This window comes from Microplitis mediator, chromosome 7, assembly GCF_029852145.1.
Source record: "Microplitis mediator isolate UGA2020A chromosome 7, iyMicMedi2.1, whole genome shotgun sequence".
NCBI classification, from domain to species: domain Eukaryota; kingdom Metazoa; phylum Arthropoda; class Insecta; order Hymenoptera; family Braconidae; genus Microplitis; species Microplitis mediator.
The window spans coordinates 13,569,284-13,596,341 of record NC_079975.1 but is presented as its reverse complement, the minus strand read 5'-3'; the positions used below and the strand labels follow the sequence as shown (position 1 = coordinate 13,596,341).

The following is a 27,058-nucleotide window of genomic DNA, read 5'->3' as shown; positions in this document are numbered from 1 at the left end:
TACAGTGGAATTACGGGCACTTTTACTTTAACATCTTTACTAAGAGTATTAATCGCGTACAAATAAGCAATACCATTATTATTCCTAACTAAAGCTTCGCCTGCGTAGATACCGTCTTCAAATTCTATACGAGGTGCATAACCCTCTTTGAGTTTACTGTCGACTCGAACAAACATTGCTGTTTTTGTTCGAGCTTTTAAAACGAAATATTCTCCCTCGGTGAATGATAATTCTAAATTATTTAAATGTTTAAAAGTTATAGTATTTTCTACTAAGTTAATTATTCCGCCATGTTCACGTAAAAATTCCATACCGAGTATTCCACTATAATCTAAAGAAAATTCATCTGGGATGACATGAAAGTATGTAGTTTCATTAAAGATTTGCATTTTAATTCTACCTAAAGTAATGGCTTCAGATACTCCATTTAGTTTATAGCAATAAGAATCATCAATTAAATTTTTATATTTTACTTCGCCGTATTTTATTAAATTTAAACTACATCCCGTGTCAATTAAAATTTTTCCGTAACTCGATATAATATCTTTAGATTTGAGCATGATAGACGTAGGTTTGTAATCTATTGACATAGCACCTACGACATAAGTTCGCGTTGGTATTCTTAATTTTTGTTCGAAATTTGGCGCTGAGCTGATACGTTTCCCATCGGAGCGCCGACTCGAGGGAACGGGTTTGCGTTTCCCGTACTTGTACTCGGTTTTGAGTCTAGTCTGTCATGATGTCTTTCGTCATACATTTTTTTTCTGCAATTATTCATTAAATGACCGTTCATTTTACAATAATCACATCGAAGAATATTTCTGTTTATAGTTTGATTAGATTCAATATTTTTTCTTTGCATTAAAATTCTGCATTCCCCGATATTATGATTATTTCTTTTGCAGAAATTACAAAATCTAGTATTTTGATTAAAATTTCTTTGATTTTGATATTTATCTTGTCTCGATTGTTCAAAATAGTTTTGATGATTTTTTTGAAATTGATTTAGATTTTTATGATCATTATTTGAATTACGAATGTTCTGAGTTAAATCAGTATTATTTAGAAGGTTTTGTCTAGTGTGTGAAGTTAAAACGTGATGGTAATCTTTACTTTGTGTTCGAGAATCATATATATTGAAAAAATTATCGACATTTCTCATTTGCTGTAGTTGTTTTTCTACTTTTTCGGCTGATTTTGTCGCGTAGTCGAGATCTGAGTATTTATCTTCTTGTAAAAAAATAGCAAATTTTGGGTGTAACCCTGATATGAATGAACGAATAGCGGTTTCTTTAGCTAGCGTAGCCTTTTCTGTTTTATTTTCCCCGTCGGTATATTCAATTTCTGACAATGTATTTCGCAAATGTTGACTTATTCTGTAGTTAAAGTCTCTGACGCGTTCGTTTGGGTATTGTTGAAAGTTATCAAATTCTCTCATCCATAGTGAGATTTCTTTACTTTGTCTAAAGTGTAAATTTAAAAATGAAATAAAATCGTCGATATTTGTCAGGTCCATGGTACTAACTCTTTTCAAAGGTTCGCCTTTACATTTCGTCTGTAATAATTTAACTAGAAATTCTTCGTTAATATCGTCTTTAAAAATTTTCTTAGCATTTCTGCACGCTTTTGTAAATGACTCTATGGGATAACCGTCTTTTGTACCGTCAAAGTCTGGGATGGTTTTTAGAAAGTCTTTATAATCAATTTTATTAATATTATTATTATTTTGGGTTCTGTTAGAATTTATTATTGATTGTGAATCTAAATTTGTGGTGTTTAATTTATTCATTTCTTCCCTTACGCGTAGCGCTAGTTCGGTTTCAAAATTTTCATTAAAAGTATTTTTTATTTGTTCATGATCTGATCTCAATTTTTGAATTTCGTTTACTAATGTTTTTATTGTAGCTTTTGCTTCTGTGAGAGAAACTTCCATAGCTTCTATTTCAGGCATTTTTATGAATTTATGTTTTTAAATTTATATAACGCTAAAAAAAATTTTACAAAATTGAATGATATCGATAAATCGACTTACTACTTAGATGATTGTAAAAATAAATTATGATTGATGTGAAGATCTTCGTTGCCGTCGGAAGGTTGATGGTGAAGGTCAGCAGGTAACACGATGTTGTAGATTTTTCAGCACTTCTTGGTGTTAAACTGTCCGTCGGAAGCCGTGAATGATGATGGTAATTTGGTTGAATCAGCAAAAAAAACAATTTTCAGGTTCTCTGCTTACTCGACCTGAATATTCTCTTTGAATATTGTCTTGAAGTTTTATTTTTAATTTTGATCATAAATTTTTTTTGTTTTTCACTAACTTCACTCACTAAAAATTTTACCTTGACTTTAATTTTTAATTTAAATTTTTGTTTCAATCGATTTTTATATACTTTTCTTTATTTATTATTTTATGAGAGCGAGAAAAAAAATTAAATTTCAGATCTCGGAGATTAAAAAAAAATTTCCGAATTTTTAATTTAAATGTTCGATATTATTATTTTAATTATTTTTTTATGATTTTCTTTTAATTATTTATGAAATTTTAATTTCGTTTATTTGAATTTTTATTATTATTAATTTTACTCACTTCAATTCTCACTTAATTTTTCACTTTGATAGCTTGATGTCAATTTTTTGTTTAAAAAAAAATTTTCGGATTTTTGAGATTTTGACCAGTCTATTCGGGGGCTGTTCGAATCCGTCGCTGCCACCAATTTTAATTATATATAAGTTGTTACGTCCTGGTTGATGTTTTGGCGCTGGCGTAGTTGAGCGGTCGATTTAAATTGGACGTGATGAAACTTACATATAATTATAAATAATAATTAATTATGGGTTGAACAGCCACCATTTGGTGGTTGAAATAAACTGGTTATATTTATATGTTATTAAATATATTATCTGGATCTGTTTTATTCAATGAATAAAGAGATAGTTGGAGAATTTGTGAAACGTACAATTCTGATGTTATAATATTGTTAAGTTATTCTTAACAATAGCTTCGAGAATGTGAGAACGAAGTTGAGTTTTTAATATTGAGCCTGACTGCTCTCTATGATTCTATATCTCAGACTGACTTCTCTTGATCGAGAAAAACTAGAGTAACTCTTATCAATGCGTTTGGGCATTAGACCCGCGCATCGAGTCATATGGAGGGGTCATTCGAGATAACGCATGTTCTCGAATGATCCATTCTAATATTTATTGAAAATACTTAGTTCTCACGATCTTTCCACTTTTGTTACTAACAAATGAGTCACTTATCGATTAACAAAAGCTATCTTAAACAAAATAGATATTTGTGCAGCTGCACGTCTCGAGAGTTAACTCGAGGCGTCAGCGCTTATTTATATTTGATAAAATATAGAAAAATAAGTTTATCAACTATTACTCATATCCTTAACGTTCAAATGTCTTAAATAATATTATTCTATTATTATATTATATTATTTTATATGATTAATTAAATATTATTGGAATTACTAGATTATCGATATTCGATATAATTAGTTAGGTTTCAGGTCGGTAATTAAGGAAGTAAAAGCCTACGTCATCTGCCATACAGGCTGGGACGTAACACAAGCATCGGGTAACGCAGCAGCTGTTGAGAAAGTCGACCAAGCGGCGGAGCAGAAGATTCAACTTCGAGGGGCGGAAGTAGTGACTGTGACGTCATGAGGCCCTGGCTACATCCCCACAGCCAGCCAATAGGGGAAACTTACCCTGCCATCGTCCCCAAGGACAACGCCTCTTCAAAACTTAGAGTTAGAATAATTTAAAGATGAATTTTGTAAGGCAGAATAAGCTAGAAGCTCGAGCGCAAATGTCGCATCCTGTACTAAGTTAAAATATATCTTCTACTTGAATTGTTCAACTAAATAATGTAAACTTTATTTTCCATCGAAAAATCCTTCCCCAGTTCCCTATCCAAAAATTTCCATAGAATCCACTCAAATGCGACAAAAACCGTATAGAAACCAATACACTCTGTAGAATTCTATGCGGTTTTTGTCGCATTTGAGTGGATTTTATGGGCATTTTTGGATAGGGTTTACAATCGGTATACCAAAGCTGAGTATTTAAATACTCCCGGGCGAAATAACCCAATATAAATAAGTTAAATTATAGTGAATTAACTAATCAACCTCCCGATAGGTGGAGGCCATAACACACATGACAGAATGGCGACATCTCTAAAAAGTGCGTTTCCAATAATGTTGCTTCGCCACCACGGCCCCACAAGTTCACTTGTGGACTCGTGCGCTAGTTAACCAAGGTTACTAGAATTCTAGTAACCTTGTAGTTAACCTGTGCGCGAGAGAAGCGCCACTTTTTTATATGTTGACGGTGAGCCAACCAGGCTGGTGGGACAGTACTCAGTGCATATGAACGGGATCTGTGTAATGTAGAATCGGACTCTGTACGATCGACGCCCACCCATCCCAAGTTATCAATGCTGTCAACATATTTTTTTTAAGCGAGTACAAGTGGGAATTTACATCATTCCCACATGGACGGGTCTTAAGTACTTTAAAAATGGCTGCATTAAAAAGTATCGTGAAAATTCCACAGTCTATTCAAAATATCACGAAATTAATAACTAAAGTGTCATTATCTACGAATTCTCTTATAAACAAATCACCAGTAAATATTTTCCATAAGTAAATATCCATTAGTAATTTTTAATTAATTTACTTTTTAAGATGAGTAAGGTTAAGAATTTTGTATTTATTCAGAAAATATTATTTATTGTAAAGATGTATAACATTTATACAGATCATGTTTGAAACAAATTACTGCTGGATTTCATACAACTACAAAACGACACCATCTTATGGAATTTTTCGATGAAGAAAAAAACTGGGGTCAGGACCGTATAAGAGTTGGACGTTCGTGGAATAAAGATGAGTTGAGACTCAAAAGTAATCAAGATCTTCACAAATTATGGTAAATTTTAACTTTATTTACCGGTCTCAGTTTTTAAATTATGTCCTTAATTAATAAACACTTGTAATAAATATTAACTGAAAAAATCTATTTTTCTTAAAAACTCTTTTAATTACTTGAAAAAAATTAAAAAATCACACCGGTATGCAATTGATATGTGAAAATTTATAAGCTTTATTTCTTAAAGTGCAATTAAATTGAAAAATATAATTTTTTAATTAATGTGCTCAGTTTTTTTTAGTTTTGTCCAAATCAAAGTTTTTCAACGGCCGCGAATTTGAACTTTAAGTAATTAATTATGATTTTTACACAGTAAAAAATATTGTGTTAAAATCAAAACAATCTATATGTTAGAAACGGTCCACGCAATATTTGTGTTATTTTTTAATACAGACTAAGATAAGGGGCTCAGTTTCTGTTCTTTTTATAGTGCCGGTTGAGGCTATACTATAATAATTTATGTAAGATTTAATTTGATGAGAACAATAATAATTTTATCGACTAGTTTAGGATTTGTCAAATAAAGTCATGTGTGTAAAATAATTATTTCAATTAAATTAATAATTTAAATATACGTTTTAAAAATTGACATTCAGAGATCCAGTTTCTGACCCTCAAAATTCTTCAGGTCGCAGTTTCTGACCCTTACAGTGGCCTAGCTTTTGACCCTCAAATTACATAAACCATGATTAGGTTATGAAGTATTTACCAAGTTTGAATAAACTAAAATTATTATTTAGATAAATAAATTAAATATTTATTATTACAAAAACATAATTTTTCAATATTTAAAATATAAATAACACCGGCACACAAAAAAAAAGTTGTTTTTACTTTTGACCAAACCCACCTACGGACATGTATTTCGACCCGCTGAATCCGAATTTGAAGTCCGTTTGACCCGGTCACCCTCCAGATTTGAGTAAAATTCAAAATATCCCATAAAAAGGCAAAAAATTGCGGAAAACTGTAAGCACAGCGATGAAAAAGTTTTTGTGGACCCGGATCAAGTATGATTTTTATGTATTTCAACTTAGTGAATCTGAACGTTAATTAGCCCTTTGACCCGTCAAAATTTGAAAAAATTTCGAAAAACCGAAAAAAATTGCAAGAAATCATGAAAAATCGAAATTATAGAGATGAAAAAAATTTTTTGGATTCAGATTGAGTATGATTTTCATGTATTTTGTTCCACTGAATTTGAATCTAAAGTTTTCTTGTCCCATAAACGTTTTAAAATTGAAAATAATCTCAAAAAACCAAAAAAATTGGGAAAATTGCAGTTCAAATATGAGAAAAAATCTATAAAACATGATTGAATACTTTTATTATATTTTTTCACGCACAAAATAAAAGTTTAGAATCTGAAAATATGAAAAATTTTAATATCTATAAAAAATGACGTATAACTAGAATGAAGAGAACGATTTGCTCGAATTTCAAACTGTTCTTCGTTGGAATCGAACTCTTTTGTTCTCGAACGATCTACGCAGTGGATTTTTCTTCGGTTTGTTATCATCCCTTGGTGTATCCCTTTTAAGCGTCAAGCAATAATCTGCCATCATATTGATATTCCAATTTCTCTGATACCTAGTCTCTATTACACTTATGTCTTGATGGAATCGTTCTCCTTGTTCTTCACTGTAGTCTCCAAGATTTTCAGGAAAGTGGTCGACGTGAGAATCCATGAAGTGTAGTTTGAGGTTCATTAAGCAACCTAAATTTTTTTAATTTGTCACCAATTCTTCCACTAACGTCCTGTAGTTTTTGCTTTTTTGAATTCCTAAAAAGTTTTGAGACACATTTTTGAAACTTACCCATGCTGCCAAGACTTTTTAGGTGCCGGTGTAATTAAAGTCACTTTGACCAGCGCCTGTTCTAATTGTTTTTCATCGTAGCTCGTTGTCTTTTTTTTAAGCTCTTTGGTTTTTGCAAATCGGACCAAAACCAATAACTTCCCGAATTTTTGAAAATTTTCAATTTTCTTAGCGAGAAGTTAAAAAATGTATTTATAGTTTTTGAAATTTTCTACTTGTGCATATTTTTAGATTTTTTTTTTTTTTGTAAATGATTTGTTGAAAAAAAAATTCGAAAATCGGTCATTGTTCTGCTAACTTCAGGACCATTATTTCTTCCATAACAGATATTTAAGAAACCCAGGTTGAACTTTCTCTAGATTCGAAATATGTAAGTATCTTACAGATTGGTGACTACACCATGTATGGATATTACTTTCTATTGATTAGTTGGTAGACCGCCTGCATAAAAACAGCTACATCTCATTTACTTTTTAGAAACGATATCAAAATTTACCAGCTTATTTTAAAAATTGAAAATATTCGACAAAATGAATTTTAAAGAAAATTGTGATTTGACAAATTTTACCGTTACTGTTTTTCTTTTCCAAAATACATTTTTTAAATATTGGATACTTAAAAAGTTTTTTTCCTCAGACTTGATTCTAATCATATTTTTTATATAGCTATGAAGTATCTTACTAATTTGAATTTAAAATTTGGTATAGGTATGTCCTTTTAAAAGAAAAAAACATGCTTATGACTATGGAACATGAATGTAACCGGGCATATGAATACTTTCCTAATCCAGAACGTATTGACAAAGTTGAAGATAGTATGGCTAATTTAGAACAAGTTGTGCGAGAAAGAAATATAGCTTATCATGAACTTGAAACTGGTGAACACGGAGAGCGACCATCGCGATATGTGAACAATCAACTTGGTAAGTTAATGTTTATTATTAAATTAAAGTTATTAAAATTATTTCTAAACAATTTAAATTTATGTCTTTAATAGGTTTAAAATTTCGTTATAAGTTAACTGAACATATTATACCTCAATTTATGAATAGTCAATGGAAGAAAAGTCATATCTTCCGATATGGTGGTCATGCAGTATCTAAGTTCAGGTCTTTGTATCGTGAGAAATTATTTATAGAAAAGAAGAGAGAAATTAGGTACGTATTTAAAAAATATTTTATTTTTATATTTAAATAAAACTTGGAAAAATCCAAAAGCGCACGTCTCATACGAATTTGACCTAATTTTTATGATTGTTTAATTAATTTACTATCGAAGAATTATTGATATTATTTTTTCCACATTGAAAAGAATATTTTTGAGCTAAACAAAAGATATGAAGCGTGCAATAATTACACAAAAACACATTTTTAATTTCGCGCTCCTGGTGCAACCACTACACAGAAAAGAAAGATTTCTTGGCGAAAAAAATTTTCTTGGAGGAAAAAATATCAATAAGTTTATATCAAATTACACATGTATTTAACAATATTATTTTATTTTTTCTAGTCGTCAAAATAACTCAGTAAAAATTATCCTTAGACGTTTCCCGAATGTGGACAGGGAAGCATTGAAAGCCACTTATCCTAAAGCTAATGTCGAAAAACTCTTGAGCCATCCACGTTCAAGAGGTCATTATGTACCTTAATTATCTTATTTGAAATAAAAAAGTTAAAATAATTAAATCGTCTGTTAAAGATAAAATTATACTTTATTTCATCACCTGACTAGCTTGTACATTTTATTTGGTAATTCTAATATAATTACATTACATAAACGAATTATTTCGAATTCACACGAATTCGAAATACTTTAATAATTGTCAAAAAAAAAAATCCCATTGTGATGTTAACGTAAATATATAAAGCTAAGAATAATTGATATTGATACACTTGTCATACAATTTATAATAGAAAATTGTAATATTTAGTTAAATATTCACTACTGAATGTTTAAATATTTGTTCTGTTTTATCATCAAATGAGGCCACCATGTATGTATTTTTTTGTTTTTTCATTTTTATTTGTATTTCTACTTCTATCACAATTTTATAACAGCTGCATTATACAATTATTTACGTGTATAATCTATATTTTTAATTAATTAATTAAAATTTCGGTAATACAATTTTTTTTTTTAATATAATAGTCAGAACAATTTACTTGATAAAAAAAATAATAATCAAGTATTAACAAATGATTTAAAATAAATATTTAATTAAGTAGTAAGTTGAAAATAATTTGTCATGTAAAAAAATAAAAATTTTTAATTAAAATTTCTATGCTTAAATTTTCTTATAAAACTAAATAAATAAAAAAAGAACTTAATAATTTCCTCAATTCCATTCAAACTTATCTTATATTTACGCTATTGTCGCAAAATAAATTTTTCCAATTTATAAATTTAAAAAAATTTAACATTTAATAAAGCACCATGATTTATAAAATCATATTATAAACATGAATTAATGATTATTGTAATTGTTAATTTACACATTTATATAAAGAAAATTTTACACGATAAAAAATAAAAATAAAACTAAAAACAAAAACGACTGATCGCATTTCAAATAATTTTAAAATAAAGAAAACAATATAATTTTAAGATGAAGAATTATGTCTTTGATACCAAATAACTAAATTTATAATTAATAGTACATATTATAATATTATAATATTACACTGTAGCGTACTTAGTGGATATATAAATTTTTTATCGTTCTCACATTAGACGTAAATATAATAGAAGACAACCATACAATCAATAACATAGTCGTTCACAATTTTTCTTCATTTAACAGTCTTTCTGTTATAAATTAATATACGATACATTCATAATATATATTATATGGATAACATAATTAGAAATACATTTATATATCTATGGATGTATATTGCACTATTTTTTCCGAATATTGTTTTATCGGCGTGCAAATGTACACAGAAAAAAAAAAGGATTTCTTGGCCTAAAAAGTATTTTGCAATATAAAATGAAACCAAAAACTTTCTTAGTACGAGGGAAAATTCCTTGGCGTAATAAATTTTTTTTTTGCCTCAAAAAAATATTTTCTCGCCCCAAGAAAGTTATTGTTTTCAATTCATAATGCAAAAAAATTTCTAGGGACAAGTAATAGTATATTACACACCGAGGGAAGTAAAGTAAGAAATGTCTCAGATCACATGTAATTGTTGGCCGAGGCGAAGCCGAGGTCAACAAACATGTGATCTGAGGCTTTCTTATTTACTTCCCGAGGAGTGTATGCTATTTTTCTCCTCGACGGAGGCGGAAAGCGGCAACTTCGTTTTGCACAGCGGGACGAAAGTTGACGCTTTCCGTCCGTCGAGGAGAAAAAACTTTTGCGTCAAGAAATCCTTTCTTTTTGTGTATAATCGTAGCTGCACTTTTAATAATTAATTACGAGTTTTCTCATGCATTTTTATGATTTATTATAATTCCAGAAAATCTAAGGAGTCTAGTTGTATGAGTATTCATTAGAAGAATATAATTATACAGTCAACTACCCATCATAAGCCTGCCCGTAATAAGCCTCTTCCCCTCAATCGGCTGTTACTGAGTGCAGCTTCTCCCACTTAACCACTTTTTTGAGTTTCGTACCAAACAACCTGTTATGAGCCTCCGTTAAAATTGTCAAAATTATAAACTAACAAAACGAAAAAATAGATAAACTAATGATGAAAATTTACTATCTATGTTTCGCAGAAAATAATTAGATCAACATAAAGTAAAATATCGCGTGCCAAAAGGTAAAAGGGCGCATTGCTACAGGTTAGTAGGAATCCATGCTAAAAGGGCGCATAAAAAATTTTTTTTTTGCCATTAGTTTTAAAATTTTTCGAAACGCAAAGATATGTAAAAAAAAATTTGGGCATCCTTAAGCTAAAAGGGCGTATCTCAAGACATACGCCCTTTCAGCTTTCAGAAAAGTAGTGTCTAAAACTAAAAGGGCGCATCAAAAAAATTCAAATTTTAATACAAAATACTGACAAATAGTTTCACAAAACAAGTTAGATGAAAAAAACAGTCTTATACACTTTTTTTTCTCAAAATTTATTAAAAATAAAATGATTAAAAAAAAAATGTAAATATCAAATTTTTAATTAAGTAGAATTTTTTATAACGATTACTGAAATGAAAATTTACTGATTTTTCTCTAATTATTGTTTTGGATTATCGATCCGCCATAAATCAGAATAATTTGTAAAAAAAAAAAAAAATACGTATATAGAGAAGGAGGATATGGGGGGAGTCGTATCTAAATGAACCGGTTACATATTTCTGCAAATTTTTTTTTTTTTTTTCCATTAAGTGTAAGAATTTCAAAATAATTTTATAAACTCTAATAACCAATTCCATAATAAAAAATTTTAATACAATCACGCGTATTTTGTGATTTTTCTAAACATATTTTTAATATTGATATTAAAAGAACCTATAAGTTAGAATACACCTTCTTAACTGCAGCATTTTTTTTTTTTTTTTTTTTTTTCCATTTTTAGACTTAGGCTAAGCTTTTAAATAAATTCCTTAGAAAAAAAATTTATAGGCCCTTCTACGTCACAAAATTTTCGAATTCCTAAAGCTAAAAGGGTGCATAATTAAAGACATAGGCCTTTCTGCTTTGGGAAATCTATGTTGGATTATTATTACTGGAATTAATACCGTCATTGTTATGATTGTTTGCATTATAATTATTATCAGTGTATAAAAATAAGTATTTATTTTAGCACTAAAATCACTAGAACAATCGGGATAATGGTGTAAGTAATAAAACGTAAATATAACTTTATGATGATGTTTCCGATCCTTGGTGACAATTTAATATTCAAAAAATTCAGAGGAATAGGATCAGAATAAGTTAATTAAAACCCATATTTATTCGCCTTTAGAATAAATATGAGTTTTAATTAACTTATCCTGATCCTATTCCTCTGAGTTTTTTGAATCGTAAATATAACGTTTAAAATCGTATAAAATAAAACAGGCTTATAATAGGTAATCGAGAACGAAACTACACAGTAAAAAATATTTTGTATCTGTGTTAAAAATGGCTCGTGTTAAATTTTTTGTGTTAAATTAACACATTTCACTATATTACTTTAAAATTTTAAATCGATTCACTATTTAAAACTTAAAAGTGTTACCTGATATAAAAATTCAAATTATCAACATTTATTAAGTGTTACTTTAAAGTTAACAGTAAATTTATGTTAAAAAATCAATCGATAGTCAAGAAAAAATTATCAGAAAAATTAAAGTAAAATCGACATTTTATAAACGTCAACTAAACTTAAAAATTTTAATTATTATTATATTAAATTTACCATTTAGTAAAAACTGAAATGTTTATCATACTAATCAAAAAGATTTAGTTATAATTTTGAATTATTCCATGGAATGTAAATATTATTTTTTCGCCCAATAAAACTGTTTTTATTTTTCTTTAACGAAATTAATTGATTTACCATTTACAACTGCTATGAAATATTAAGTGATTTTTTTTTAAATCTTGACTCTAATAAAAACAATGTTCACCGTTAAAAAGTAGTTCAATGTTGTATAATCATTGTTGTCACTTTTGATAATCGCAAAATAATAAATAAGTTATATTTAATGAATATCCATGATAAAAAAATAAAATGTAAAAGTTATCATTTTTTTTTTGTGTCGCCACTGACATTTAAAAAGTCTTGAATTTACTTCTGGTATTACCTGAATTTTGTATTTAAATTTTAACACAAACATTGTATGAGCCGTTTCTAACACTCAGATTATGTTATTTTAAAACAATGCTTTTTACTGTATAAACACGCGGTAGTCGTGAGTATGAAATTCCAAGAAAAACTTTCCTTATGTCCCTTCGACCAGGCTTGTAATGTGTAGTTGACTGTAATGTATGCTTTATACGGTCTTTTGAAATTCATTTTGTTTACGCATCTTAACTTTATTCCAAACCGCTATTTAATTAGATTTTTACAATGAGTTTCAATAACTTGATATTTTAGATATTTTTGTAAAATCAATATAAAATATCTTGTGTATCAACAACTTGAATATTTGAGAAATGCCATTTTAAATGAGTATTCCATGTCATATTATTATTGCAAATCTAAGGCATCACTCTTACAAGTTATCAACTTAATTGTTGCTACGTAGTTTGGATGATCGTAAAAATCGCAAGTGAACCACATGATTATAATTGTTGACTGTAATACTAATTTTAGAACATGTTTATTTTGTTGTGTGTTTATAAGCAGGACTCAGAACATGCATTCTTTAATAAATATTTTATAAAATGTACCGACAATGTTTTACTTATGGGATAAAGATATTATGAGTTTGTCTAATTACAACACACAAGACTTTATTTTGTAGCGTTACTGAATTTATAATTACGTAAGTGATGTTTACACAACTTAACTTTTTATTTTGGTGATACGGGTAGTAAATGTTGCCAAGAACATTCAAGATCTTTACTAACGTCTGAGCAACGCCGATGTAATTTATTTTCTGGTGGAAGAGTTACCATTGGAAACTCACCCTGAATAATAAATAATTATAACTTTAATCATTCTGTTTTTAATTATTTATTTTTAATAGTATATGTATTGATTTACCATTTTTGCATTTGCCCATAAAGTTTCTAAGACTTCTCGAAAAGCACATAATTCAGCATAATTTGTAAAATAAATAACCCAGTCTCCACTACTTTCGTGAACTTCTCGACAAGCGAATTCCTAAATAAAAAGTAACAAAAAAATGTAATTAAGTGTTATTAACTTCTTCTTATCGAGCCGATTAACGTCCAACACGGAGAGAAAATTATGGTAATTGTTCATAATACGTTTATGAAATATCAACCTATAACGTTATGGTAATAATTACTTGAAGTTATGAGGCATAAGCCCATAATTTTTGGGAAAAGTTGCCGTAACTATTAAGGGAACAATTCCTATAATTATGCTTATGGTAATAGTTCCTATATCGTATGGTAATTCAGTTGTGTTAATGTTATAGCAGTTCTAAATGTTATAGTAATCGTTATCATAATATTATGGTAACTTTTACTATAGCAGTATGGGAACTATTACCATAATGACATCGGAATTATTACTATAATTTTATAGGAGCTATTCCGATATTGTATATGAATGAAATTTATATAGATAGGAACGGTTACTATAATTTTTATGGGTGCTATATGGGAACTACTCCCATAATATATTGTAATCGTTGCCATAAATTTCTCTCGGTATACTTAAAATAAAAATTTACAAAACAATTTAAAAATAATTTTTATACAATAAAAATAATGAATATTAACAAAAGATAAAAAGCAAAAAAATTAATTTAAAATTATTTACCAAAATGCACCATGACTGTTGAGCTAGGGGTACACGAAACGCCGTTAAATCTTCAACAGTTGCACAAGAAAGTGTCTGTCCTCTTTGAGTTCCTGGAAAAATTTCTTTTATAGTTACTAAATGTTTTGTAGTAGCAACTAAACTACAAGGTAAAGGATTCTTCTGTTCTGAACTATCAAACAGTCCAGAAGCACTTTGTACGAAACTTTGAAGCCACTCAGAAGCAACATATTCGTCAGGTGCAGCAAATTGGAAAGACTTATTGGGCTTTAGAAGTATTTCAAATGTATGAGGCCGATGAGAATTGGGGATTCGTCTACAACCTTGACAAAGACCTCCCTTCAATGGAATAGCACGTTTCGGAAGTCGTTGATTTGAGTCTGTAAACACATAGACTACTCCTCCTTTCAGAACAAAATAACCGGCTTCCCAAGGATGTGTCGGAGCATTAGGATGTAATGATTGATAAGAATGTGGTCGAAACATAAGATCTCCTTCTTTCGTTGGGCCACAAGGAGTACTAGGAGGTGATATATGATCATCTTCCATATAAATTAGACTGTAATGTTCTATTTTTTCATCTGAGTCTACAGCTGTCTCTGACATAATTGAATGTTTAAGATTTATCATATCTTCGTAATTAAGTTCTTTCACTGCTGGTAATCTAGGCTTGGATGGTGATCGTCTCATAGCTATTTCAAGGTGCGTTATAATTTCATAAGTTGTTTTAGAACAACCTGTTGAAAATAAATATTGCATTTCATAGTCCGCGTTGGATATTAAAATTGTTTGTGCATTTGGTCCGATCATAATAACGTCTAATTCATTATACGGTATTACAAATTGATTACTATACGTATTGTCAGATTTAAAACCAGTTAAATATAGTGTTTTATCTGTTAATAAAGTAAGCATCGGTCGACTATCACCGTTAGTCATATATGAACTTCGAACTTTATATACTTTATACAATTCTTCTGTTTTGTCTCGGTAAATATCCCGTTTAAAAATTTCCCTGAGTTTTAGACTTATTTTTTCACCGCTAAAATCTTGTTTTTCTGCAACAATATTTTCTTGCACTTCTTTATCTAAATTATCATTGAAATCTTTAAAAGTATTTAAATCCACTTTAATACCCTTTATAAATAAAGTACTATTTTTTTGAGTCTTTTGATTTTTTTTAACTTGAAATTTACGTTCAGTAATTGATCTCAAAAACCTACCAAGTAATGATGTACTTGAAGGAGCTTGTCGAAGAGTTGAAGAACTGATAAATCTTCCATTATCACTGGGCAAGATTGAAGTAATGTTTGATTTTTTAACAGGCGAAGCTAAATGTCGAGAATTTTTTCTATCTTCAAGGTCAGCAGAAGTTGTCATGCTATCAACATCTGACCAATCACTAGAGCTTGAATATTTTTTAGTGGTCGCAGGTTGCGGCATTTCTAATTTAACAACAGGATCTTCAACAATATACCCGTATTCTTTTTCAACAAAATAAGCTTCTTGTGCTTCATTATCAGCTAATTCAATCTCCATTGTTGGTTTGAAATTTTTAGCAGGATCCTCTTGACCTTCTGGTACTCCACGTTCTAATATTGATGGTCCACAGGTACATCTATAATTTTTGCATGACTTACATTCATCATTACGATTAAAATTACTAGTAACAGATGATGAATAATAATCAGAGTATGCATTTCTAGTATTAATACTCTTTTGAATGTAAGGTGAATCTCCATTAGCACACCAACTATATCTTCCTTTCTGTGTATCTTTTTTTTCTACAGAATTAACTGGTATAAAACTCATTGAAAAATCCGAGTAATTTTCGTCATCATCTAATTTCATTGTTTTAAAAATATCTTCATGAAAACTTACACGTTTTTTAGTCTCACCGCGTTTCTTTTTACGTTGTCTACGTTGAACAGCAGCTTCTGATCCAGAAGATGATAAAATACTTGTATCTGTCATATTTACAGTATTTAAAATACTGTAAGGAGTTTCAGCACAACAATCACAATCAGAAATAGTCATACTGAGTTCTAATAAATTAGTATCATTGTTGATAACATATGAATTACGCGAGTCAATATTCTTTTTAAAACTGTAACTACCATCTGCATAGTAGTTACTACGCTTAACATAATCTTTTGATAAATTATCATAAGCATTATTTACTTTATCCATTCGTAATGTATTCAAACTATTATCATGTAGATGATGATAATCTTTAAGAGTTTCTAAGCTAGAACAATTTAATTCATTGTCATCAATTTTGTTAGTAACAATATTTTGATTGGCAATGTCACTATTTGTCACAATCGTATATTTATATTTAGAATGTATTGCGGGTGAGTGGCCCGATATTTTCCCATCTTCACTTGAATCACTCGATGAAAATGAACGATCTAAATTTTTGTTATCTTGGGCACAGTCAATTATCATAGATTTATATTTATTTCTATACTTAGGAACGTCGTCCATTGATGAATCCTCCTTAAACAAAGTAATAAATAGTATGTCAGTTGAAAATATAATTAATAATTAGTAGCCTATTCAATTAATTAGTTTTCTACTGATATTTATAAAGTGTTGAATTTACTTTTCAAATTACCCGAATTTTGTATTTAAATTTTAGCTCAAACAGTCTGTGTTAAAAAATAACATAAATATTATGTGGACCGTTTTTAACACACAGATTATGTTGATTTTAATACAATATTTTTTACTATGTATACACTTGTACAATAATCTGTAGTCATATAGGAAGTATAATTACGATAATCGATAAAAAAATATATAATTAAATATTTTACTTCTTTGTAACTGCTTGCATCTGTTTCATTAGCCATATCTATATCACTATCTAAAGCAACACCACTGTCACCAGGAGAAGCAAGACTTGAAGTGATACTTGATGACCTTAAATGTAATGATAGTGCTGTTCCTGATGGTGAACCACTCATAGGTCGCTGCGGCATATAATTGCATATATCTAAATATGTGACATCCTAAAAAAAAATTGTTAACACATTAGATAATTTTACCATTTATTTCCATTCCAATGATAAAAAAAACAAAAAAAGCAAAGATAATAAAAACAAATTAAATAAAAAATAAATAAATAAGAAGAACAAAAAAAGATACAACGATAACCCGTTGCTTTAAAAACTATAAAAATACAAACTTTGATGTATATATAAATAAGTAAAAGACGGATATTGTTTATTAAAGTGATAATTGTTACCAGGGGGGCGATATTGGCATTCACATACAGAGCAAATAAACAGAGGTAAAAATGTATATCAGTTCAAAGTTCAAAATATTTTATTTAATTAGTAAAAAATATGAGTATCCATCCCATAAAAAATTTTTAATTTATTATACAATTAATTGTTTTTATTATACGCTAAATATTATTTATATAACACATTAAATAATTATAGATTAAAGGAATCAAATTGATATCAATTTGAATTAATAAAGTTTATCACGAAGTTCATGTCAACAATATATTTAACTTTAATAAACAAAAATGTTAATATCGAAAAATAATAGAATGATCGTTTCAATATTATAAATTAATAAAGCAAAAATGACATGCGAATTACCAAGGAGTATCTACACAGTAAAAAATGTTGTGTTAAAATCAAAATAATCCGTGTGTTAGAAACGGCCCATACAATGTTTGTGTTATTTTTTAACACAAACTATTTGTGTTAAAATTTAAATACAAAAATCAGGTAATACCAGAAGTAAATTCAACACTTTTTAAATATCAGTGGCGACACAAAAAAAAAATGATAACTTTTACATTTTATTTTTTTATCATAGATATTCATTAAATATAACTTATTTATTATTTTGCGATTATCAAAAGTGACAACAATGATTATACAACATTGAACTACTTTTTAACGGTGAACATTGTTTTTATTAGAGTCAAGATTTAAAAAAAAATTACTTAATATTTCATAGCAGTTGTAAATGGTAAATCAATTAATTTCGTTAAAGAAAAATAAAAACAGTTTTATTGGGCGAAAAAATAATATTTACATTCCATGGAATAATTCGAAATTATAACTAAATCTTTTTGATTAGTATGATAAACATTTCAGCTTTTACTAAATGGTAAATTTAATATAATAATAATTAAAATTTTTAAGTTTAGTTGACGTTTATAAAATGTCGATTTTACTTTAATTGTTCTAATAATGTTTTCTTGATTATTGATTGAGTTTTCAACAAAAATTTAGTGTTAATTTTAAAATAAGACAGTGAAACGTGTTGATTTAACACAAAATAATCAATACAAAAAATTTAATACGGTCCGTTAAACACAGATACGCAATATTTTTTACTGTGTGTTGATTTACTTTCTTAAAAAATTTAAATCAATATATATATACTTACCAGTTGCAGAGTAAATGATACATTTTCTAAGCCAGCTAAAAGATTTATTAACTGATGAGTTTTGTCAGCGTCGCGAACAAGAGCATGAGGAAAATACTGTTTTTTCAAGACGTTTATATCTCGGAGAAAACATGCTAAATAGCTCTCAAAAATACTTTCACTCAAAGTATGATAAAGCCAGGCACGACCTAAAAAAAAAATTTTTTTAATAGTATAATAACAATAATAATAAATATTTGTTTTTTAAAATATTAAAAGTTAATAGATACCTTTGCCAATAGATGTTAAGACGCTTTGTAAAGCATGAATTACAACAATTGTATCATGATGACTAAGTTCACGAACCATACCCCAATAACCATGTTTTTCAACACGTAAACCGTGACGTAGAGCACGGTCTAACCAGTAAACTAGCCAAGAATCTCCATCCAACACAACTGTTCCATATAAACTTTGGGCATAAACCTAAACCAAAAAAAAATATATTATTATAATTTAAATTATTCATTAAAATTTCATATGATTAAAAATAACTAAAAGTTAAATACACTCAATAAAATATTTCACAATTCTTCAGCGATAGAATTTATTTCAATGTTAATTATCCGTAAAATTATTAAATAAAACGTGATATAAATATTAATTGTTGGAGTTAATAATGCGAATAATTAGTTGTTTAAAAAAAATTGCATAACATATTATAGATTATAAGTACTATTGAAATTTTTAATCAATATTGAAGACACCTTAAACTATATGATAAAATAAACCAAGAAAGAACGATCATAAGTAGATTTTAAATGATTGCAAAAGATATTGAGTGTGTATGAACGATAATTTCCTTTTACTTTTGTCAAGTATGCTAAAATTGACTGTAGGTATAGGTTTATATATACATATATGTGTTGCACATATATACATATATTTTAAACAGCCTTGACGACATTCATATGAAAAGACGTGTTAGTACATATACTTACCAGTTTAACAGCTTTCGTAAGCTCTTGAAGTATTCTGCCTTTTGACAGCACTTTGTCAGTACACAGATCCATGTCTTCTTGGGCTGGCATTATATTATTTTAATTTACATGACTATTGTCTTTAAACAGATTCATTTAACTCGAAAAACTGACAGTTTTTTAAAAAGAAACCACGACGATGGGCACGTCCTTTCTTGACAGCACCGTACTGATACAGTCAAGCCGGCTCATTGATTTTATGAGCGCGCATGTCACGCGGTAATTTTAATTCATTTTATAATTAAATTCATAGTGGTTTAAATAATTTACTTTATTAATTAATTTTGAACATTTGGTAGTTGTGATACTTTGAAGAATATTCTTCGTTTGTAAATAATTTGATGGGTGTCCATCTTTTTATTCATTGAGTTACAATATTTTTCTCAATCATGTAACTTATGTATGGAAGAGGTACTATCTGGTGAGGAAAGTTTTCACGATAAAATTATTACCAACTACAATAATTGTTTTGGTTTGTCGTGGAAATTTTATGTTTGTATTTAGTAGATTAAAAAGTTGTATTAATAGTTTTTGTTTTTTACAACGATAAGATAAAATGCAGAATATATAACTACATTTTAGTTAACATTTTCAACTTAAATTATTGTTTCGATTTTACACTGAGAAAAAAAACTTTTTTCAAGAGTTAACATTCTTATGTGCTAAGCAATTATTGTATTACTAATTTGCAATAAATTAAACTCTTGATACAACATGTACTTTTTTAGCTGAAGAAAAATTATTTCAGTAAATAGAACACTAGCTTATTAAGCTATTTTGGTCAGAATGAAGAAAATTATTCGTAATATTCGTAATAATGAATTTCTTTTAGTTAAGAAACAAAAAGTTTTGAAAATCCAAAAGTGGACGTCTCATACGCAGTTGACCTTATTTTTACAATACTTTATTTAATTAATTTGCTATAAAAAGTTTATTAATGTTATTTTTTCTACACCGAAAACAATATTTTTAAGCTAAAAAAAAAACACAAAGCGTGCAATAATTAATGATCCTGAAGTTGGCAGACAGTTAAAAATTTTCGAATTTTTGTTTGAACGACTTATACACTTATCCAAAAAATTAAAGGAACAAGAAAATTTTATAAATTTTTTAGTGATTTTTGGAAGGCTGTAGTTTCGTGAAAAATGATTGCATCGAAAAAATAAAAAAAGCAAATTGAAGCTTGAAATCTCTAGTTTGAAGATCTTCCAGCAAAATATTTTTTTGAGCCACGGTTTTTGCGGAATCATAAGAAAAAAGTCGAGACAAAATTTTTCTAAATTTTTTAATTTTGTTTTTTAGGTCTACGGGGCCGGGAAAAATTTTTTCAAAAAAACGAATTCATGGCTCGTTTAGGAAATTTATTCAGCTACAATTTGCTTTTTTTTGTTTCTCTGTACGACAATTTACTGCTGAGATATCAGCCTTTAAATGAAAAAGGAGCCTTTTGTCTTTGATTATTGATATCTCAGCAAGTAATGGTCACACAGTAATTTAAAGGGCAGTTTAATAAACTTAAATAAATTCCCTACAAGCTACATTTTCGATTTTTCAAAAAAAAAATTTTTTTTCATCCTTGATATCCATTTGAAAAACCCACAAAAAATGGCCATTTTCTGGTTTTTTAGTCAACTCATCGCTACTCTGCAAATATTGATAAAAAAAATAATGTTGCCAGGTAATTTTACAGCTTAATGTACCCCCAAAAACCCTGGAAATTTTCAAATTGATCCATTGAACCGTTTGTCCGGTCCGATTGCTCAAAGTTTTGCAACACAATTAAAGGAACAAGTTTTGTTCCTTAAATTGTGTAATCATTACCAAAATGAAAAAATTAATTTTTTTCGGATTTTCTTTCATTTTTGCGTTAGTTATTCAGTAAATGTAAGGTCAAGAGGAAAAAAAAAAATTTTTTTCCGAAAAACGAAAAAAAAAATAACCCCCCGAATGAAACGTAAAAAAAAAAAAAATGTAAAAAAATTCTTGTTTGGTCTCGTTTTTTGGAAAATTTTTTTTTTTTCCTCTTGACCTTACATTTACTGAATAACTAACGCAAAAATGAAAGAAAATCCGAAAAAAATTAATTTTTTCATTTTGGTAATGATTACACAATTTAAGGAACAAAACTTGTTCCTTTAATTGTGTTGTAAAACTTTGAGCAATCGGACCGGACAAACGGTTCAATGGATCAATTTGAAAATTTCCAGGGTTTTTGGGGGTACATTAAGCTGTAAAATTACCTGGCAACATTATTTTTTTTATCGATATTTGCAGAGTAGCGATGAGTTGACTAAAAAACCAGAAAATGGTCATTTTTTGTGGGTTTTTCAAATGGATATCAAGGATGAAAAAAAATTTTTTTTTGAAAAAATCGAAAATGGAGCTTGTAGGGAATTTATTCAAGTTTATTAAACTGCCCTTTAAATTACTGTGCGACCATTACTTGCTGAGATATCAATAATCAAAGACAAAAGGCTCCTTTTTCATTTAAAGGCTGATATCTCAACAGCAAATTGTCGTACAGAGAAACAAAAAAAAGCAAATTGTAGCTGAATAAATTTCCTAAACGAGGCATGAATTTGTTTTTTTGAAAAAATTTTTCCCGGCCCCGTAGACCTAAAAAACAAAACTAAAAAATTTAGAAAAATTTTGTCTCGACTTTTTTCTTATGATTTCGCAAAAACCGTGGCTCAAAAAAATATTTTGCTGGAAGATCTTCAAACTAGAGATTTCAAGCTTCAATTTGCTTTTTTTATTTTTTCGATGCGATCATTTTTCACGAAAATACAGCCTTCCAAAAATCACTAAAAAATTTATAAAATTTTCTTGTTCCTTTAATTTTTTGAATAAGTGTATTAAAAAAAAATAAAAATAAAAATATGCACATGTAGAAAATTTAATAAACTATAGGTGTATTTTTTTTAAATATTTTTTTTTTTAATAATTTATTGTTTAAAAAAAATCCAAAAATTATTGGTCGTCGACTAACTTCAGTATCATCAATAATTAATTATACTGAAGTTAGCAGACGTCTAATAATTTTTGAATTTTTTTTTTAGACGATAAACCTAAAAAAAAAAAGTTTTGAAAAAATTGCACATGTAGTTTTTTAAATTTTCTACATGTGCATGTTTTTAGTTTTTGTTTTTTTGTCATTGATTTGGTAAAAAAAAATCCGAAAATTACTAATTGTCTGCTAACTTCAGGATCATGATAATTATACATTTTAAATTTCGCGTTCCTGGTGTGACTGCTAGAGTGACTGCACTGCATAGTATATCCCATGAGAAAAAAGAGGACACAATCAAAACAGGACTTTATGTTGTGGAATTATAAGTTTTAAATATTTATTAATTATAACTAAACAACAAAAGTTTTGACAGTGAATTTCAATAGAGTTCTTCTTATTAACGAAATCAAAGTTTTAAAAAAAATCGTTTTAATTAATTTTGTTTTTTAAAAGTTATCGTGTTTACGAAGTTCGAACTTCGATATCTATACAAGATAATTGACGTAACAAGTTTTTTGGGCTGAAATATTTATTTTTTAATAAACTTATCGATCAATCGACTCAAAACTAAGTCAGAGTTAAAGTTGAATAAATCGTCTACATGATGGTATATGGTTTATCTTATTTCTGCATACTAATGGAGTACAACAGAGACTTACATTGAGTGAATTGGATGAAAATTTTAAAGCGGTTATAGAGCACGTCTAACGCGGTGGGTTAAGAGGCGAGCAATAGTTTATTAATCCAAAAAAGTGTTTTTTTTTCTTTCGAAGGAAATTTTTTTTCTTAGTGTATCAATAAAACTTTTTATTCTAAATTCTGTGATTTATCAGTGAATTAAATTTAATGAAAAATCATTTGTTGCGCAATATCAATCAAAAGATCGACTGTTTCACAAAGCTAACCGATATCTTTGTTGATTTCTGTTTCATTCTTATTCACTCTCTTTATCAATTACTTGTGAAGTCTACATACACAATAGTCAAGGAAAAATAAAAATTTTTTTATTAATCACAAGTAATTTATCATTAATAAATAAGCATACTGAAAAAAGTAAGTAAAATTTAATATCTGGAAAGCAAACTAAAAACCGTTCTGGGAATTTGTTAATTTGAACTTTTTAAACTTAAAATTAATATATTATATGTAAAAACTGTCGACATAAATTAAAAAGTACAAAAAAAAAAAAACTAATAATTTTTATGATCCTGAAATTAACAGACAATTAGCAATTTTCATTTATAGTATGGTAATTTTAAGTTATGTTAAAAGTAAATTAAAAAATTTCCATAATCGCTTTGAGTTTGCTATCCAGATAGTAAATTTTACTTTACTTATTTTTTTTTCTGTGCAGAATAATTTATTCGTTTTCGAATATAATATATTAGCTTTTATTCAAAGTAGACGACAAGGAGGAATGGACCAAGATCAGATGCGAAAACCTTGGGAGAACACAGAGCAAAGGGTTCAAGGACACAAGATACAGAGCTTGTGACGTGGAGGAGGAAAACTTCAACTACATCTGGTCCTACCCAGCAATTAGGAAAAAAATGAGGAGAGAAACGGTAGAGGCGATGGAAAAATGGAGTGAGGGAAAGAAAGATGAATAGCTGGCCCAAGAAATATTAAAAGCATTAAATGGAGAGCCGGTGAAAGCAATTGTGCAATATGTCAGGGAATACGAGAAGCAAATGACCAAATTATAACGAAGCGAAGAAGGTGAAAGGAAGCCAAAGTTAACATAGGAAGTGAAGGAATTAAAACTAAGATAATGAATAAATATAAAATATAAATATATCTATATATACGTAAGATATAATCTGTAAAAAACATAGTGTTGTACAGTTAAGGAAAAAGAAATAATAATAATATTCGATTTTATTCATAAAATTCGCCGATCGCCATTACTTAAATGTTGTGTCTTGATTAAAATATTAAGGTAATTTGGTAGTCAAACCTCCAACAGTTAACCCTTACTTTAATTATGATAATTTCAAAGATTATATTTTTAAGCCCTTGAAAACAAAAAACCAGAATTTTTTACCACACCGTTTAAAAAATATAATCAATTAAACTTTCGTAAAAATACATGGGCTCTTATGGCTGTCTTTATTCAACTTAACAGGAAGTTAATAATTTGTAAAAAAGTGGCACAGTTAACCTAGGCGAAAAAACTATTCAGTCTATGATATAATATCTAAAATATCTACCTACCAAATTTCGAAACAATTTACCACATGGTTTTTTTTTAATTAATTTTTTTTTATCATTCATGCAATATAAGTGCTATCTTGGCGCACGCTCTTTTGTTCGCCAAATAGCTGTTTGCCCATTCAACTGTTTCCACGACAAGTAAACTTGTCGCACTCAAATTTACTTCTTGTCGCATGCAGATTATCGTTTAACCCACAAAAATGTCGTGGCAACAGTTGAATCAGCAAAAAGCTACTTGGAGAATAAAACAGCGAGCACTAAGATAGTACTTATATTGCATTAATGATAAAAAAAACTGTGTTCAATTCGTGCGGTGTTGTCGATTACCCATTCGAGCGAATGGGCGCACTCACTTCGTTCGTGCGCTCAACTTCGCTCTCGTGGGCAATCGACAACTTACCGCACTAGTTGTACAATATACTATTGTGTGACAGAAAGATTTCTGTCTTTGTTTTGTAACCCATTTTGCGCCCCTCTTATTTATACTAGGGAAAAAATGGCGGCTCTGCTGTACGCGCGAAATTTAAGTTATTGTTTACATTCAAAGTATAAACATATATTTCTATGATGTTCGTTAAATACTGGACTGGTAACAAATACAAACTAAAGAGTTGAATAAATAATAATAATTAATACTTATCATTAATAAGATATCTAAAAATTACGTGAGAGTTTATATTTCCATCATTAAAATTAAACAAAAAATAATTAACGTTTTTTATAAATAAAAAAATTATTAGATGCGAAGATTAGTACATTATTTACATTTATAAATAATTTTTTTTTAAATTGTGTGTGTCTGTTACATTTATCGTATTATTATGAACTCTCAAAAATTTACCGGGATTATAAGGTTATATTTACTACACATACATGTGACACACATTAAACTGTCAAAGAAACTAGTGTGAACAGAAGTACCAACTTTCATCAAATAACAACTATTGGTACTGTCTAGTTGCAGTCAAAATAATTTATATAATTTGAAAAAAAATTATTAGTATTTTTTTCTACATATTAATTATAGCTTATAAAATATAGTTTCTAATTATTGTAAATTATTATGGACTTTATTGAATGATTAAAGTCAAAGAAAAAAAAAAAAATTTCGACATTGTTTTGACTCCGGAATGCGGCTACCAAATTACCTTAATTAAAATTTAGCTCTGTTAAAAAATCTCATAGAATCCAATATATTCTCATAAATTCTCATTGAGGTTTTACAAGAATCAATGAGCTCTATGAAAAAGTCCTATAGTCAAGTATAGGTCTTATGCATACAGCTACGAGAATCTATCGTTTTTTTTTTAATATAAGCAATCAGCACGGTAGAGAAAAAAAGACTAGAACCCTCTAAGGGTGTATGAGAATTGGTTCGTAGTCTTCAAACAGCATACAAGATCTGTATTCTCTATATGAAAAAGGCTAATGAGCTAAGAGATATATTACATATAGTTAGGTTGAAATAAACTAAAATTTTAAAAATTTTTTGTTGTATATTTTATTTGTTTTTTAAATTTACACGTGTGTCACCAAGGTCAATGTTATGTCAAACTTCCGTTAACTCTATATAGGTAGATACAGAAAATTATTTCTTGTTACGTTCCCCTCAATATTTTATCGTCTCACCGCTACTTTTTTTAAAAATAAAAGATTTAAAGAGATGAAACTCAGTTGTCATTGGTTAAAAAATTGTTAATCACCGCCCATTTGTAATTATACTGTTATAATACCCCCAAAAGTTTAATTTCAGATAGAATTTACTGTAATTATTTTCAATTATAAATTTGATGTCGTTTTAAAAAATAGTACGTCATACCCGAATTTAGAACAAAATAAACAAATAAAAATAGAACATGTTATTTGTTAGTTTTTTGTTTTTTATTATTAATAAGCAATTGTATTTGATTCGTCACAAAAAATAAAAATAGCTATCTCGAAAATTTTTTTGTTATTTAAATGTTTTTTAATTTTTTGCTTACTAAAAAATATAAAAATAAAATAGTTTAGCAATACTTTATTTATCAATGATATGAAATATGGGTTATAAACGATAACACGTAGATTGTCAGTCACATGAGCAATTCATAAGCATCTAATGATGAGTAGTTACATTACCAATGATTCATAATATACACGTGATTCGATTTTTTTTATGATTAAAAGAAAAGTTATTTATTTTGTAATTACCCCATAAATTACATAACCTAAATGGTACAAAAAAAATTTTTTACTTTTTGTTAAGTTTAAGGCA

General features: G+C 28.3%; 2 protein-coding genes across 3 annotated transcripts; one reads left to right on the top strand and one right to left on the bottom strand.

Moving 5' to 3' along the window:
- Positions 1-4,449: 4,449 nt before the first annotated feature.
- On the top strand, positions 4,450-8,448 carry LOC130671561 (39S ribosomal protein L47, mitochondrial). Its single transcript, XM_057475521.1, has 5 exons — positions 4,450-4,661; positions 4,777-4,947; positions 7,472-7,686; positions 7,761-7,920; positions 8,273-8,448. Exons 1-5 carry the CDS (start codon positions 4,537-4,539, stop codon positions 8,409-8,411), a joined length of 810 nt encoding a protein of 269 aa, XP_057331504.1. The 5' UTR covers positions 4,450-4,536; the 3' UTR covers positions 8,412-8,448.
- A 3,719-nt stretch (positions 8,449-12,167) lies between these two features.
- Positions 12,168-19,898, bottom strand: LOC130672184 (uncharacterized). 2 transcript variants are annotated; one of them, XM_057476567.1, is made up of 7 exons: positions 19,542-19,898; positions 18,831-19,026; positions 18,562-18,749; positions 16,965-17,159; positions 14,146-16,644; positions 13,399-13,518; positions 12,168-13,322 (listed from the first exon to the last, which is right to left on the bottom strand). In XM_057476567.1, exons 1-7 carry the CDS (start codon positions 19,629-19,631, stop codon positions 13,206-13,208), a joined length of 3,405 nt encoding a protein of 1,134 aa, XP_057332550.1. In that variant the 5' UTR covers positions 19,632-19,898; the 3' UTR covers positions 12,168-13,205. The 2 variants fall into 2 exon arrangements, with proteins under 2 accessions (XP_057332550.1, XP_057332551.1); XM_057476568.1 differs by lacking the exon at positions 19,542-19,898 and adding an exon at positions 19,110-19,344.
- Positions 19,899-27,058: the final 7,160 nt, after the last annotated feature.

Coding starts and splice junctions, on each gene's coding strand:
- LOC130671561 (XM_057475521.1), top strand. CDS start 4,537: ATGGCTGCATTAAAAAGTATCGTGAAAATTCCACAGTCTATTCAAAAT. Junction 4,948..7,471: donor CAAGATCTTCACAAATTATG/GTAAATTTTAAC, acceptor AATTTGGTATAG/GTATGTCCTTTTAAAAGAAA. Junction 7,687..7,760: donor ATATGTGAACAATCAACTTG/GTAAGTTAATGT, acceptor TGTCTTTAATAG/GTTTAAAATTTCGTTATAAG.
- LOC130672184 (XM_057476567.1), bottom strand. CDS start 19,631: ATGCCAGCCCAAGAAGACATGGATCTGTGTACTGACAAAGTGCTGTCA. Junction 18,750..18,830: donor CTTAACATCTATTGGCAAAG/GTATCTATTAAC, acceptor TTTTTTTTTTAG/GTCGTGCCTGGCTTTATCAT. Junction 17,160..18,561: donor TATCATTTACTCTGCAACTG/GTAAGTATATAT, acceptor ATTTTTTTTTAG/GATGTCACATATTTAGATAT.